The following is a 15,085-nucleotide window of genomic DNA, read 5'->3' on the forward strand; positions in this document are numbered from 1 at the left end:
AAAAAACTCGAACCTCTGGAAGGACGCTTCAGAAAAGAAACAATTTTTCCCAGCAAACGACTGGCCTTTACGAATAAAAATCAAATAACTAAAAACAAAATTTAACGGTTTTCCTTTATTAACTCAGCAGCAAATTACACAAGCTGGTAAAGTTTATATAGGTGAGGTTTTATTTGACTTGAATCCCTTAGTCTCCAGTCATCATCTCCATGAATTCTACGAGAAAAACCAGTTGACTAAAAATCCAGAATTACATTTTTGCCCATTACCTTCGAAATCTACTGTTCCTGAGGCATCAGTGTCGATTTCAGCAATCATTTCATTAAGCTGATCGCCAGTGAGTTGATCATCTAAGGCAGCAAGAATTTCCCGCAGACTTGAGGTGGGAATATAACCATTGCCTGGCAAACAGAAAATCATTAGCTTCTTGGAAAATTACACTGTCGTTCTATTTAAAGCATTGTTCAAGTGGCGTTCCATTTCAAGATTAGTTGTATTTTTTATATCTTGTTCAAGTGTGCAAACAAATAAACCGTCAGGAGCTGACTGAGTGATCGGCTATTTTCATCTGTAGTTTCATTGTTTTACAGTAAACAACCACCATGAGAGTGTGTATTGTTAAAGGTTTTTCAAAACTCTCCAGACATATTTGGATTTTTTCATCCTTTCCAACAACAAACAACTTTTTGAACAAATTAGCAGAAACTCGGGATATTTTCGAACCAGCATCGATCAGTTTGATGGGCATTTGCAGAATTAGTAGCATTTCAGTTCGCACTGCGATGATTGCCTGAAATCATGATCGTGTGATTTCCATTCGACCATCTATCAAGCGTCCAAAGTTGAAAGAAATCAAAAATAAAGTTGTTTCTGGGTCAGGAGCACTTGTGATCAATTACGGTCTTTGCCACAATCAGTCAATAGTCGAATTGAATAAGATGTGGGCAAAAAATTCATTTTTTGCCCCCAAATAAATTAAGATCGAGTGAAATGGACTTAAGTGGATGATGAAGCAGCTTATAGAAAATGTAACTAAAAGGACTTGGATTCGGACAGGAACTTATTTTTGCATTGCAGTTGCAAACCCCAACTGGCTCCGGTTTTACGGTCTTGCTTTTCGAATGAAAGCATTTTCCCAATATCTTTCAAAAATCGTCTTTTCCTACCTTCTTTGTCATATAATCGAAACGCTTCTTTTAGTTCCTTTTGCATGGCCTCTTCATCTTCATTCTCTAAGAAATGGGACGCAACGCGGCAAAAGGCTTCAATGTCTACAGCTCCATTTTCTGAAACAAGTTGTAACAGCAAAAATCAAATTAAATGACTGAGAAACGAACAATATAAAAGCACATATAAAGTGGGGTTTATTGAAAGTTATAAGAGTCTATACAAAGTAATAGTTTTTGTTGCTTACAACATACAGAGCTGAGACTTTAACAACTCGAATAAATTTGCTAGCGGAAAAAAGAACAATTTTGCCAAAAAAAACCTCAACGTGTTTTTTGCATGTTTGGCTTGTAAATTCTCATTGAAAAGGTAGCGGAAACGCTTTTTTGCGTGTTTGAGGGTCGCACACAGTCAAAACCCAGTTCAAAAATATAATTTATTTTCAATCCAAAAATTGTTCAAAATGTGCTGTAAATGTGCCAACTCTTCTGTCTTTTGACGATGGTATTTTCATCCGATTGAGGTTTTTTTCGACCTAATAACGACGGATTTGACGATTTTCGTGAGCAATTGAAACAAAAGTAGTCTCGACTCAAAAAGATTTTACTCTAATGAGAAACGGTTTTCATCAATAAATCGTAAAATTTTGGTCGCCGATCTGGATCATCTTCTAGTAGCTCTCGAACAATTTCCATTTCCTGAAGGCGTTTTCCTCCATTTTCACGTATTTTTTAACAATTTTTACCATTAGCGGTCTGCCTTTTTCGATACTTCATTTGTGCCTGTATTTTTTTATGTTGAGAAATTCATCTTTCTACTTTTTTTAGGTTTTTCAAAGATTCAGGAGCTTTAACGAACCGAAAGCCGTCAGATTGTATTCTTTTTCACTTAAAGGTTACTTTCAACTGTTTTGAGTTTTTGTATTTTTTTACAAGAAAGAAAATTTTTTTCACCTCATTTCAAGAGAACTTTGGGATTCTGAAATTTTGAAATCTGCCATTTCATAAAAATTGGCTTGATTAAAAAAACCAACCAATTACAGACAGACTTGTAGGTATACTATTTTTACGCTAAATTTCAACTTAATTTTCTCAAAATGCGCTTCAATACTGTGAAAATGATATTTTTGTACCACTACCCAAAATAAATCCGCCGGCTTACTAAAAGTCTATTGGAGTATATAAAGTGAATTTGCAGTTTTTTTCATTTTGATGAAATTACCAATTAATAGTGTTAGAAGGTGTTTAAGCCACTAAATACTTTTCCTCGGTTAATCGGCGTTATTATCACTATTAGTGCATAAATAACGCGCTAATAAACCTTAATGCCACTTTAGACCTGTCCAATTACACCGACTCTGGAAATTTATCTGGAATATTGCCAGAGTGGCGAAAAATTTACCGGTTTACTAAATGAGATCATTAGCGCGAATGCAAACAGCGTCTTTAGTGATACTTGAGGGAGTATTTTCCGTAAATTTCAGCGCTGACTGAATAATGTTCGAAATTTGCATACCTTTAGACGGTGTGAAATTAGTTATTATGTAAGTAGCAGTTAATTAACCATTTTGTATGTAAATATCCGGCGAAAGTAAATCGGGCAATCCAGATGAAATTCTAGTCCCAGGATGTTCAGTGCATGGCGAAACCCAAATCGGAAATGTTTTCTGGCGAAGAGTAATTGCTCTGTTAAATATATATCTAAATATCCCCAGAGTTCGACGGGTTATCTATCTTCGAAACTAACCGAACAGGATAATGGATGATTTTCATAGTTATGAATCGATTTAACTTTTGTTTGTCATAAACAGTGATACTCGAACGATTTTCGGGGCATTTTGAACGAGGCGAATTCCTTGATTAACTTAAGTTACGATAATCACTAACAGCGATACGAGTGTTGCTTATTGTTAAATCAATAAAAAATTTCTGCTCAATCATGGCCAAGATATTACTCTCTCTCGATATTGCAGAAGCCGATGGCTATAAATTTCAATAAAACTTTGGGCCAACTTTCAATCACCCTCGAGACTTGATATATCACTTGCATCTTGGAAAGATTAAGGTGGAGATAATTTCTTCAATGTCATGGCATGACTACTAGCTTTTATTAGATTTTGTTATCCCATATTCGCAAGGGTTATCAATTTTTCTTTCAGCCCGCTTTCGAGGGCGTCTTTGCTGTTATTTCGTTTAAACTGCTTTATTGTTCAAGGGACGCATTTTTGGAGAAATATAGATTAATGTCGGCAAATTTCTTCATTCTATATGGATTAGCTATTTTTAGATCGATGAATGGAAATTGGAAAGAAATGGAAAAGTGTGCTTCGTTCGACTATTTAAGAATCGCTAAGATAAAAAATCGGTTTCCCAAAGCTACTATTTATTCAATATTCTTCGATCAGCATACCTTTCCTGATATTTCTAGACGCTCATGCATTGTTGTCACAATATATTAACCATAAATTAAATAAATTTCACGAGTCACGGGACACCCTGTATGTGTAAGTTCCAGAGCAAAATAATTCGCAAGACTAAATTTATTAATTTGTCTTTCTTGTTTTATAATTTTTTAAACTATTCTCACCTTCCGGATCTTCATCCTTTAGCATTTGTTCCAGTTCTTTGTCATCGTAGGAATGTCCAAGTGTTGTTAAAATTGTGCGCACTTTTTCGCGATCAATTGTTCCTCTGTTGGCAGTGTCGAACATGCCAAATGCCCTTTTAAGCACTGAAAGATAATGTATAGAAAAAACAACGTTTCAATGTTTCTAAGCTGAATTTTGCACTGCTTGTGGCCAAATTAGTGGTTGAAGAGCATTTAAAATCTTCTGAAATAGCTAACAACTATTTTGTCAAAACTGTTGAGTTTTTTGTGCCTTTAGGTCGTCATGGCAAAATAATTTCTTCCTGGCTTTCTGCTTGCGGAAGCTCGGCAAGAAATTGCTTTTCACGAGTGCGAAAGCACTAAAATCGTATTTTTTCACAATTTCGAGCAATGGCCTCAAAAGTCAAACACTTTTAAYTATTTCACTGCTTATATAACTGAAATACTTGAAATTCTTTACTGAMTCAGCAATAATAAGCAGAAAAGTGYGGTATGGAGATTTGTTCGAGTGTTTATTTGGCTTGAAATGWACTTGGGATCACTCATCYTGCCAATTTATGATTGCTAAATACTGGTAAATGTRCAAAACTTACATTGCATTTGCTGATCTTCCGCTTCCGCCTGAAAAAAAAAATAAAATCTTACAATATTTTSAAACTTTATRAAGMTTCGGGAAAGCATCTTGAATCAGCGATAACGTTGCGAAAAATTTCAGTMAAATTTGATCTTAACGAAAGAAGTACACAATTTTTCCAGTTTYGTTTAGTTTTTTGTCATGTTCGAAGTATCGCAGGTGATTCTTCTCAGTCAACACTTCATCAAATCACATGCAGATGAAAATAACTGACATTATTAAAAATAAATCTGATATAGCCCGAAATAATGCGAACTATTGAAATAAGCTAGAAATTTCATCGGCTTGCAAAACAGATGATAATAAATTTCCAAATTTTTGGCGCGAGTGCCGCCTTAAATTAAATGGAGATTATTAAAAGCGATTTATCAAACAATTTGTGTCAACAGAATTTTGCAAAACAACCCGCTGTTGTTTTGGATAAATTACCAATTTTATGCCAATTTATCTGTGTATTTAAAACGAAAGTGACTGAGTATTAGTTTGGATATTGGATTTTTGTACAAGGTGTATGAGCGTTGAGGTAAAAAAACCTAGAAAAAATATGTATCAGAAACATGGGTTTTGAAAAAAATCGTAACAGGTTTTTTCAAATTTTAGAGATTTCAAAAATAGAGCGCGTCGTTTCATTAAAGGTTAAAACTGCCGTAGTCATTTTGACTGCAATTTTGGGATTCCTTAAAATAATGTTTGTATATAAAAAAGCCATGAAGAATCACATTTACTTTGTTTAGAAAAAGGCTTTAGAATAAACAAGAATGTAAATTTCGAGTGTCTAAGATACTTGAGCTTTTCATTATTGGTAAAATGGTTCAAACACGGAAATTTTATAATTTTTCTTTTAGAGAAAGCAATATAAACAATCCCGGATAAACAAACGAGTTTTTTTTTCACTAGACTAATCTGAATGTAACATTCGCAAGCAAGGAAAAGTTGCAAAAATCTACATATTATATTTTCATGCAAAAAACATCGCTCTGTTAATCACACCGAATAATAATTGTTTTAATAAAACGCAAAAATATCACTGAAATCTGCAAAGAAAAAACACTTGGCAATCAAGTTATTTGTGAATATTTCAGTTTTTGCAGAAAATCTGGAGAGTATTGGCAGGCTTTTGAAGCAACACTTAAGACGCRCCCCAGCGCTTTTCTTACATTTGCAGGTGCTATTGGGAAAATAATTGTTGAATAAGCAAAKAAATRTTGAAGACTKTAAAGTCTTCTTCTTTGSTWAWKMRAGTAMTKTMAMGWSAAAGATTYCAGAMGTKKGWYTTYTTWCWWWASGTGTGTTGTCACACCTTAAATTTYAAGWTTTTTTCAAAAATTTATTTTACAAAAACTAGGRTAGATAGAAGGRTACTTTGCACTAAATTGAGAAGAAAAGAATTCGATTTAAATGTYCAGAAAGWCTAACTTTAAGCAAAAAATCGGGAAAATATTCAGAGGTTTTTAAACAATCGTTAGCAATTAAAACAGCAGCTCTAAAGTCCATAGCACTGGAAGGGTTTGCGATAGCTAAAGCTGCTGAGAAAAAAAATAATAAGGGCGATTTTGCTTCGTTTATTGGGTATTTTTGAAATCAAACCAGCTGGTTATTTTTGAGTACTAAATTTTTCCCTCTTCAATTTATTCTCGTGGATATACTTGAGAATGAAGAACATACCTGAGAATATTTAAGGATATCGGGAAATGGACAAATTTAGCCGATAACACAAATAGCCTGTAAAGGAGACAATTTAAAATTAATAAAATATCAAATTTAATGTATATAACAGTGCAGAAGTCAAAGTTTTACCAAAATAAATCTTATATGTACCTACGTAAGATTTTATTTGTAAATCTTACATAAAGTTCTTTCGGGCCCTTTTTTAGATAGAAATTTTATTTTCTTCGCTGCTATTGCACACACAGTTTAAGAGAAAATTTCCATTTGCAGCATGCAGTCAGTCGTAAGTAAAAGAATTAAAAAGATGAGTGTTAGTGATTTAAGAGGCTATCTACTGTTTTCTAAGCAAAGAGAATATCTATGCCAACTGCGGATATAAAACCTCAAATTAAATAATTTTATATTACATACTAAGTGCACTAAAACGATTAAAATTTTGCTTAAAACAAAACAGAAATATTCTATAATAAAACTCACAAAACCAGCACAAAATCACAAAAAACACAAACCATTTTTTGATGGATTGAGTCCGTTAAAGTTTATGGATAAACCGATGGTTCCAGAGTGCGGGAAGAACTTGAGACTGAACAAGAGTGTTGCATACAAAAATATATATTCACATCAACATTTTTTCACGCCCGCTATTTAAATTTAGCTGAATACGATTCGCAATCGGTTAGAGAGATCTGAATTGTTGTGACGAAATAACCGAAAAATTTTGTATATTTGGATTTCGGTGTTTGGTGATTGAGGTTTTTCTTTGTTTCACTTTTTGAAGTCCCACATTTCGGTAATACGATCTATTTCGGTTGGAAGACGAGGAGTCGTTTTATTGCTTTTAGCGTCGTTCGTGTGGGCTTCAATCGGCTCATTTCAGTCACCATCTCACGGATATTATTTAAGTGATCTATTAACAAGTTTAAAAAAAATATGAAAGATGTGTTTTATTGCCAGATTAATTAAATGGTGGTATTTCGCAACTTTTAGAATTTTATTAAATGCTCTTATTTCCAGGAAACTGAGCCCCTTTTAGAATGCCTCAGGCAGTTTTTTTCTGCGTTCACCTAAGTGCCCAATAAACTGCAGATTTATTAAAGCAGAACAGAAGTTTGCATCGGTATTAATATATTGGGAAATGCCATTGAAATGGCCTAAATTCCAAAATCCCCCGTTTTAGCCGAATTTTGCAGTTCGAGGCGCCAACATATTTTTAGCTTCAAAACAGGCGCTCCACAAAAAGACCTTAAACTTCATTCTTGAAGTAAACCAGGTCGATCAGTTTTGCAGATTGCGTTAAATTTCAGTGCAACGATGCAACTTATTAAATACCAGGCGTTTGTTAAGAGAAAATCGAGAAAATGGTGCAGGCGACTTTACGCTTCCAAACACTCATTTCTGTTGACCGATTTGATTGATTCATCAAGCATGCGAATTCAGTTCATTCAAACTGATTAGATGCATGATTTGTTCACGTTTCGGTTGTTTTTTGCAGGCCAGAAACAAGCCGGCAGATGGTAATGCTCATGTGACGCAACCACGTCCAAGAACACCGACCCATGGGGCCAAAGGGGGGCCAAAAACCCCTTGTAAGTCTTCACAGAAGCAGCTCAATGTGCAACAGAAGGGCCAACCCATCAGACAAGCACCTGCTAAAGTGGATGCAGGACTAAAGAAAACGAAGAAAACCAAGAAGGGGAAACATCATCAACCGGACCTGATTGTAACCATCGACTTGGTAAGAATTCTCTTAATGCTAAGGCCAAAAACTTCTTGATGTGAAATTGTGTTAGAACAGGAAATATAATCAATCAAGTTCAAAGTGAAAAACTGAACATGGAGATAAAAAAATGATTCAAGAACCCAACTAGTTGGCATTGAGTCTCACATCTAGGCAATGAAACGTAACGATGATTATCATAAATTAGAATAGCGTATACTACATTTGCGCGTCGATCGGTTAAGCTTGCGGTTAATAAACAAAATATAATTTAAATATTGTAACCACCTGTTTTGGTGCAATTAATAAAATAATCATTCGTCAGCGTCGCAGTTTTAAGCGTCGTTACAGAGCGAGTTTAGCTTGCGCATTTTAAAAATTAGTCTTGCAAAAAACTAGGACCGATAGGAAGCTACTTGATTGCTCCATCGAAAAACTAAAATTCGCCTGACCTGCTCCGAAAGTTTCATTTTTATGGAAAAATCCTGAGAAAATTGGCAGGCTTTTGTAGGAACACATGTGACGCGCCCAACGCCTTTCTTAGATGCGAAGGTGTTGAAAATTGATTTTCAAAACAAGTTTACAAACGGGGACTTGTGGAAGAGCCTTTAAAACTGCATTGAAGAGGCAAAAGTTCGTTTGAAGATTCCAAAAAGTGTCACTATTTGCAAATAGTCTGGGTATTATTGGCTGGCGAAGAGCGCTTGCCATGCACCCAAACACCTTGTTTATTGAAAAATTGATTTTGCACAAACCCGAATATATGGAAAGGCGGTTAGCGCTCCATTGAAAAGAAGAAAGGATTTCCAAGCATCCCAGAAAGTTTCACTATTTGAAAATGGTCTGCAGATTTTTGGCAGGCCTGTGAAGCGACGCTTCTATGCGCTCAAAAGCTTTCTATAGGTGCATATGTGTTTTTCAATAAATATTTATGAAAAAACTGGTGCAGGTACAAGAAGGAATCACACTTCGTTGAAAAGAAGGCAAATTTGCCATCAATCTCCGAAACGCTTCACTTTTGGAAAACAATCTAGAAAATATTTTTAGACCCATGAAGCAACGTTTGCCGTGCGCTCAACCTCTTTCTTCAGATGCATAAGTGTCTCTTAAAAATTAGTTTGCGGAATTATCAGAACATACGAAAAGGCGCTTGGCATTTCATCGAAAACACACAAATTCGGTTCAAATGTTCACTTTTCGAACATTGGCAGGCTTTGAAACGATACCACGCACTTCAAGGCATTTCTTAGATCCATAGATGTTCTTCAACAATTAATTTTGCAGAAATTGGCGCAAATAGAAGCCCGCTTGACAGTTCATTGAAAAGAAGAATTATTTGTGATAACTGATCCAAAAGTTTCATTTAAAGAAAAAATCTTGAGAATATTGTCAGCACTTTGAAGCTACGCTTGTTGTGGGCTCAAACGTATTTTTTAGCAGCGCAAGTACTTTTCAAAACTTGTTGTTGAGGAACCTGGACAACATAGAAGGGCGCGTTGTTGAAAAGAGAAAAACTCGCTTTAAATGTCCAAGAAGTTGCACTTTTCACACAGAATTTAGAGAATATTGGCAGCCTTTTGAAACAATTCTTATCACGCGCTTCAAGATGTTTTCAGGTGCATAGATGTTCTTCAAAAACTAATGTTGCGAAAACTGGGACAGATGGAAGTGAACCTGACTGAATTAAATAGAGGAAAGTCCAGGTTTAACGATCAGAGAGTTTCAATTTTGGGAAAAAATCTGGAGAACATTTGTAATATTTTAAAGCATTCCTTAACACGCGCTTCGACGTCTTCCTCCGGTGCGAGAGTGTTCTTCAAAAATTAGTTTTGGAAAGATGAAGGTACATGGAAGAGCGATTGCCACTCGACTGGAAAGATGAAAATTCGCTTTAAATATCCAGAAGAAATGTTTTTTACTTTTCGGGAAAATCTGGAGAATATGGGCAGGCTGTTGAGGCAGTGCTTGCCGCACGCGTCAACGCGTTTAACAGAACCATAAATGTTAAACAATTAATTTAAAAATACTCGAACCTGTGGCAGGACGCTTGACCTCCTCATTGGAAAGAGAAAACATTAGTTTTCACTTATCTATGTATTAAAACAAATTATTTAAATTATTGGTTGTGGGTCTGAAATAAAAAGTTAGATCTTCAAATGGGACCGTAGCAATAGACCAGACACTGAAATTGGCAGCGAATAAAATGAGAAAAATAAAAAATTAGAAAAATAAACTGTTGCGGTATTCGCCATCTGCTGCCAATAATTCCAGATAAATAAACAATAAGTAAAAGTAACACAACAGGTTCTCCTAACTGGATTTTCTGGGATTTACATAATTTCGCTGGACGTTTTCCCGTAATTGAAAACTAAAGCCATGAAAATGATCATGCTTCAAAACGTTTTTACATTTTTCTTCGGAGCGGGTTTTAAATGGTTTTTGGTCCAGCAGGAATAACGTTTTTCCTCTTGGACCGATTTCAAACACCAGGTCAAAAATTCAGTTCGAAGTTCAAAATTCCAGTTGGGACTATTGAAGCTTTTTAAGAAAAATTTGACAAAAATTTGGTTCAAAAGGATGATTAAAGAGTCGGTTAAATGCGGCAATTCTATCTTTAGATAACTGCGTACCGACATTTGCCGTCCATCCAATGTCACAACAAGCAGAGTATTAAATTTAAACTGGCTGCAAAACGTCGGGATTATTTACATTAAATTTCCATTTAGTTGTATGAAAAAATCTCCAAACCGTATTGTTAGTAGCTGGTGCAACTCTATCAGCTCATTATTTGCAGAGCTCGGTTCTCAAGTGGCAAAAGTTGTCGTTTGCCCGCCGGCTTTTCCAAAAAATTATTAATAGACTTTGTATTTCAGGCTCGGTGCCCGTTTTCTTGTTGCCATATTCAATATCGTGTGATTAAAATGACAAATAATAGCCATCGATATGACAAAGAATACTCGAGGCTAAAACGGCTGACCAGTGAACTTGAGATTCAACAAACTAGCGTAAGTTTGCTTGGGGGTGCAAGTCTGCTAGTGTGAAATTTGTATTTAAATGTTTATCAACTTGCTTGATTTCCGCTTTAACCGTTTTCCATCGCACGGGTTGCCAATAAGAATAAATTATTTTTAGAGCCGCAATTTACATATTGGCGACGAAATACACATCATATACAAATTACCCTGGTCAAGGTGATAAACCAGTAAAATTTCCAAATTGTTTAGCTGGCTAAATGGACGGAATCAGTGAAAAAAAAAGAGAAAAACATATTGGTTTGGCACATTGGCAGAGTTTTGAAATACTTGCATTATCCTGCAATATGTTGAAAACCTGTATCAATAAAAAAATTCTGTTTATTCCATTCGGATTTACACGACTCTGTATATTCAAGTTTTTAATTAATTACATTTTTGCTGATGGTTTTTTCAACGAGTTCAACTTAACGAATTATTGCAAAGTTTCACTAGATCAATGAATCAGGCATTTTTTTAATGCAGACTGAATATGGACTTTCGGAAGATCAAGTCGCCGAATTCAAAGAGGCCTTTATGCTCTTCGACAAAGATGAAGATGGAATGATCACTATGGCCGAATTAGGAGTGGTTATGCGGTCTCTAGGTCAGAGACCAACAGGTAAAAATTTGATTTTTATTTAAAAACAAGTTTTTTGCAAAGTACTGGTAAATTGCTCTTGGACTAACAATATTCTACTAGAGCGTCGAAGTAGGAAAATTCTAGTCAATATTGATTAATCATTAGATAATTTCCAAAACAAGAAACATTGTTTAACGTCTTCTTTTCACCTGATGTTTCGCAAGAACGAGTGACTTACATTTTCAGAGTTGATTTGCAAACCACCTTGGAAATTCCATTCCATAATGGCTGAAAAGCTGAAAAACTCATCAGTTTCCGGACTACATTGCTTGGCTTTCCAGCAAAATTCCTCTGAAGATGCCAGCCGCTACTGCTTGCGAAACATCAAGCTATTTGGAAAAGCTAAATTATTATTTGTTTTGTTATACGATTTTGTTCAATTATCCGTGTTGTCAAGCTGCTTTTTCTGTTCATATCTAATCAAGCAGACTCAGAAACCAATGCCATGCTTAGTGATGCGGTCCGCAAGTCCATAGAATCATTTTTACGTTAATTCTTTAAAGAAACCAATTCAATGTGACCCTTATTAGTGACCCGTACCAAACAATCAATTTCATACTGAGATTGTCTGCAATTAATTGCAAGTAAAAAACTGTTGATATCAATAAGATTTGTGTTCTTGAAAGTGGCGATTTTTTCGAGTTTTTAAGTAGCTGCACCAAGCGAACCACTTCTGAAGATGCAAACCGGAGATAAATTTTGATTCCCGACGTCCTAAAAACGCGAAAGAATCACCAGTTTCAAGAAGCGACCGCACAAGTTTATGTGTTTCGAAAATGAAAAAAATTTGTTTTTATTTTATAGAACAATAAGCGGGTGTTAAAAGTCGATATAATTTTTCAGAGACGGAGCTGAGAGATATGGTGAACGAGGTGGACCAGGATGGAAATGGCACCATAGAATTTAACGAATTTCTGCAGATGATGTCCAAGAAAATGAAAGACGCTGATGGTGAGGAGGAACTTAAGGAGGCGTTTAGGTAATTAACGAAAACATCGACAGAGATTCACCAATTTATCTTCGATAGTTTAAATTACATTTTTCTTTATTTCTACTTAGAATCGAAGAAAGTATTCTTAGAAAGTTCCAAAGAATGTCCTTTAAAAATTGGGCACAAACTGAAAATATTCCATATTTGCAGAATAAACGTATTACATATACGCGTAAAGCCATTAGTATAAATTGTCAAGCACTTGGCTTCATCCCAGCGTCGCCTTTCTAGTACATAGGCAACAATTTTTAAAGTTTAGGGACATAAAATGTTTGTTATTTTTATATCAGGCTGTAGTTTCCTGAAGCAAAATTGCGATATTTAGGAAACGGGATTTAGGTTTGCGTGCTCGAACTTTATTCACTTGGGAGCATTCGATTTAATTAAATTGAAGCAAATTCGATGAAAACAAAGCGGGATCTCAATACAGCAGCATGTTTATGTATTTCCGTAAAACCACTTACAAAGCGGTGCATATAAAATGTCTATTTTCCCATTAACTAATCAGTAGTTAAGACTGTTTGGGGTTTTTCAGGGTGTTTGATAAAAATAACGACGGCTTGATATCGAGTATAGAGTTGCGCCATGTTATGACCAGTTTAGGCGAGCGATTGTCCGAAGAAGAAGTTGATGACATGATTAAAGAAGCAGACTTAGATGGAGATGGCCAAGTGAACTATGAAGGTAATTTAATTTTGCTTAAACCATTTTTTTCACTTTTTTCTAAACTGAATGATTTGCGAAAATATTCGTTTGCTTTCAGAGTTTGTGGGAATTCTCACTTCCAAAAACTAGTAACGCAGACTGCTTGAAAAATGGTCCAATTTCAACTAGATTTTTGACTGCTACTGACTTAATGCACGGCTCTACCAGAAGGATTACTATACACATTTATATCCATACGAATTCTAGCTTTAACTTTAACTTGATTTGGTGTTTGGTTGCAGGATTATTTGCCACCCGTTTGCTTTTTCCTCCTATCACTCTGTAAAGTTGTTAAGTCTTCCTACTAAATTCTAGTCTTTATTATACATTTTTATAATCATAAGGTAAGGTAAGTGTACAACCATCCTTGTTGTACAACTTTATTGCAATTATGCAGCTAATTATTGGATTTTTATTTTCGTCGTTTCCAAATCGTTTTATGTATATTTATTTGAAGCTGGCGCAAACCTGACGAGTTTGGCTCCATTTTCCATTCTGCATCTAAGCGAAAAAATAAGACAAACATTTATACATTTTTGATTTATTATTTTTAAATTGTTATTCAGATCTGAAAATGATGGGGCATAATTTCACTTTGCTATTGAACAATAATCAAGGTAAAAGATATCAAAATTATAATTACAATACGATTTGAAATTTTGTTTTGCAAAAATTTGCAGGTTTCAAAATTGCGCTTCCCCCATCATACAAATCAATTGAAAATTTGAGTTTACCAAAACCACGGCAAAAGTAGAATAGTTTGAGAATAAATGTTCAATGTAATCTGTAGGAAATAATGTATTTTTAGGACTGATGTTAAATGTAACGATTGCTATTGAATTCGCGACAAAGGGTTTTAGTTGTAAATTTTCTTATTAAAACGTATATGTGATAGGTTGATTAAGATAATTATAATATATAAACATACATTCACTAATAGGCTTTAACAAATTGGAGAAATAAAATACTCATATTTTTTCAATCTTGCCATTTAAATGCTGATTTATCTTATTGTTCAACTATTAAAGTAAACCATTAGACGTGTAAGGAAATTGTAATCATTTTCGTTTCTTAAGCTTGCTATATATAGGCGAAACAGTAAATTTTCTGAATTGCTTACAGCTCAATTTATTTTTCTTGGTAGATCTTTTGCTTTTGACCAAGTTTATATGACATGTTGTATGCTAATTTCGCTTTTAAATATCGGTTTTTATTCCTGCTTTAGCAGAAGTTCTTGTTTAGTATACAAAAAATACAATATCTGTATTTTTACAATAATTGCACTTTTTTTCTAGTATGTTCCAGATGTGGGAACTTGGGAATACGAAAAAAGCCTTAAACAAGCAAATTACTATAAAAGAGAATATGAAATTGAAAATTAAAGCAGATTTTTCAGATTGAGCGGTGCAAACTTGTATTCTCAATGTTTCGAACATATCCAGGTTTTGTAAGTGTCATGTTTTTATTCCGTACACTATGAAGCCTAATAAAGTGAAAAAATGCTAAAGGAGAGAAATGTTTGTTGCCTATTAAAGTAGCAGAAGAGTGTGAACTTGGAAGGATTGGAAGAAAATAAACCAACTCTTTGCATCTTTTATTGCTAGAAAATTGTACTGTTGATTAAGTTTTCTTTCAATAGATTCATAAATACTTAATACAGTAATAGACAATAAGAGAGTAACAATTAGACAAATAGACAATTGTTCATACGCGTTTTGATTAATTGAGCAAAATAAGCTTGAAATATTGTTGCTAAAATATGAAAGACAATGGCAAAACTTCTGTAAAGGAACTGGAAAACTTCTGGTCTTCTAAAGGAAAATTTTCCTGTCGAACTGAATCAAGAAGCAGAAAAAAGTACTTTTTATTATTAATAAAACTTAAAATTTCCTGATACCATCTATCTAAAATTTGAAACTTTAGAGAGCAGAGTTTAGACAAA

The 15,085-nt window shown here is 34.5% G+C and overlaps 2 protein-coding genes across 4 annotated transcripts; one reads left to right on the forward strand and one right to left on the reverse strand.

Annotated features, from left to right (window-relative positions):
• Nucleotides 1–95: 95 nt before the first annotated feature.
• Nucleotides 96–6,808, reverse strand: LOC109536740 (troponin C). Its single transcript, XM_048663707.1, has 6 exons — nt 6,586–6,808; nt 4,368–4,395; nt 3,754–3,897; nt 1,167–1,286; nt 270–401; nt 96–216 (listed from the first exon to the last, which is right to left on the reverse strand). The coding sequence occupies exons 1-6, from the start codon at nt 6,586–6,588 to the stop codon at nt 188–190; spliced, it is 456 nt and encodes a 151-aa protein (XP_048519664.1). The 5' UTR covers nt 6,589–6,808; the 3' UTR covers nt 96–187.
• A 685-nt stretch (nt 6,809–7,493) lies between these two features.
• On the forward strand, nt 7,494–14,852 carry LOC109536739 (neo-calmodulin). 3 transcript variants are annotated; one of them, XM_019903086.2, is made up of 6 exons: nt 7,494–7,811; nt 10,667–10,798; nt 11,291–11,426; nt 12,291–12,426; nt 12,974–13,122; nt 13,202–14,852. In XM_019903086.2, the coding sequence occupies exons 1-6, from the start codon at nt 7,536–7,538 to the stop codon at nt 13,231–13,233; spliced, it is 861 nt and encodes a 286-aa protein (XP_019758645.2). In that variant the 5' UTR covers nt 7,494–7,535; the 3' UTR covers nt 13,234–14,852. The 3 variants fall into 3 exon arrangements, with proteins under 3 accessions (XP_019758645.2, XP_019758647.2, XP_019758649.1); XM_019903090.2 differs by lacking the exon at nt 7,494–7,811 and adding an exon at nt 10,472–10,610; XM_019903088.2 differs by lacking the exon at nt 10,667–10,798 and having other exon boundaries at nt 7,495–7,811.
• Nucleotides 14,853–15,085: the final 233 nt, after the last annotated feature.

This window comes from Dendroctonus ponderosae, unplaced genomic scaffold (assembly GCF_020466585.1).
Source record: "Dendroctonus ponderosae isolate FM_Combo_2020 unplaced genomic scaffold, Dpon_F_20191213v2 Dpon_F_20191213_2, whole genome shotgun sequence".
NCBI lineage: Eukaryota > Metazoa > Arthropoda > Insecta > Coleoptera > Curculionidae > Dendroctonus > Dendroctonus ponderosae.

Coding starts and splice junctions, on each gene's coding strand:
- LOC109536739 (XM_019903086.2), top strand. CDS start 7,536: ATGATTTGTTCACGTTTCGGTTGTTTTTTGCAGGCCAGAAACAAGCCG. Junction 11,427..12,290: donor TCTAGGTCAGAGACCAACAG/GTAAAAATTTGA, acceptor ATAATTTTTCAG/AGACGGAGCTGAGAGATATG. Junction 12,427..12,973: donor GAACTTAAGGAGGCGTTTAG/GTAATTAACGAA, acceptor GGGGTTTTTCAG/GGTGTTTGATAAAAATAACG.
- LOC109536740 (XM_048663707.1), bottom strand. Junction 1,287..3,753: donor AAAGGATGAAGATCCGGAAG/GTGAGAATAGTT, acceptor AACTTGTTTCAG/AAAATGGAGCTGTAGACATT. Junction 402..1,166: donor TCGATTATATGACAAAGAAG/GTAGGAAAAGAC, acceptor TCTGTTTGCCAG/GCAATGGTTATATTCCCACC.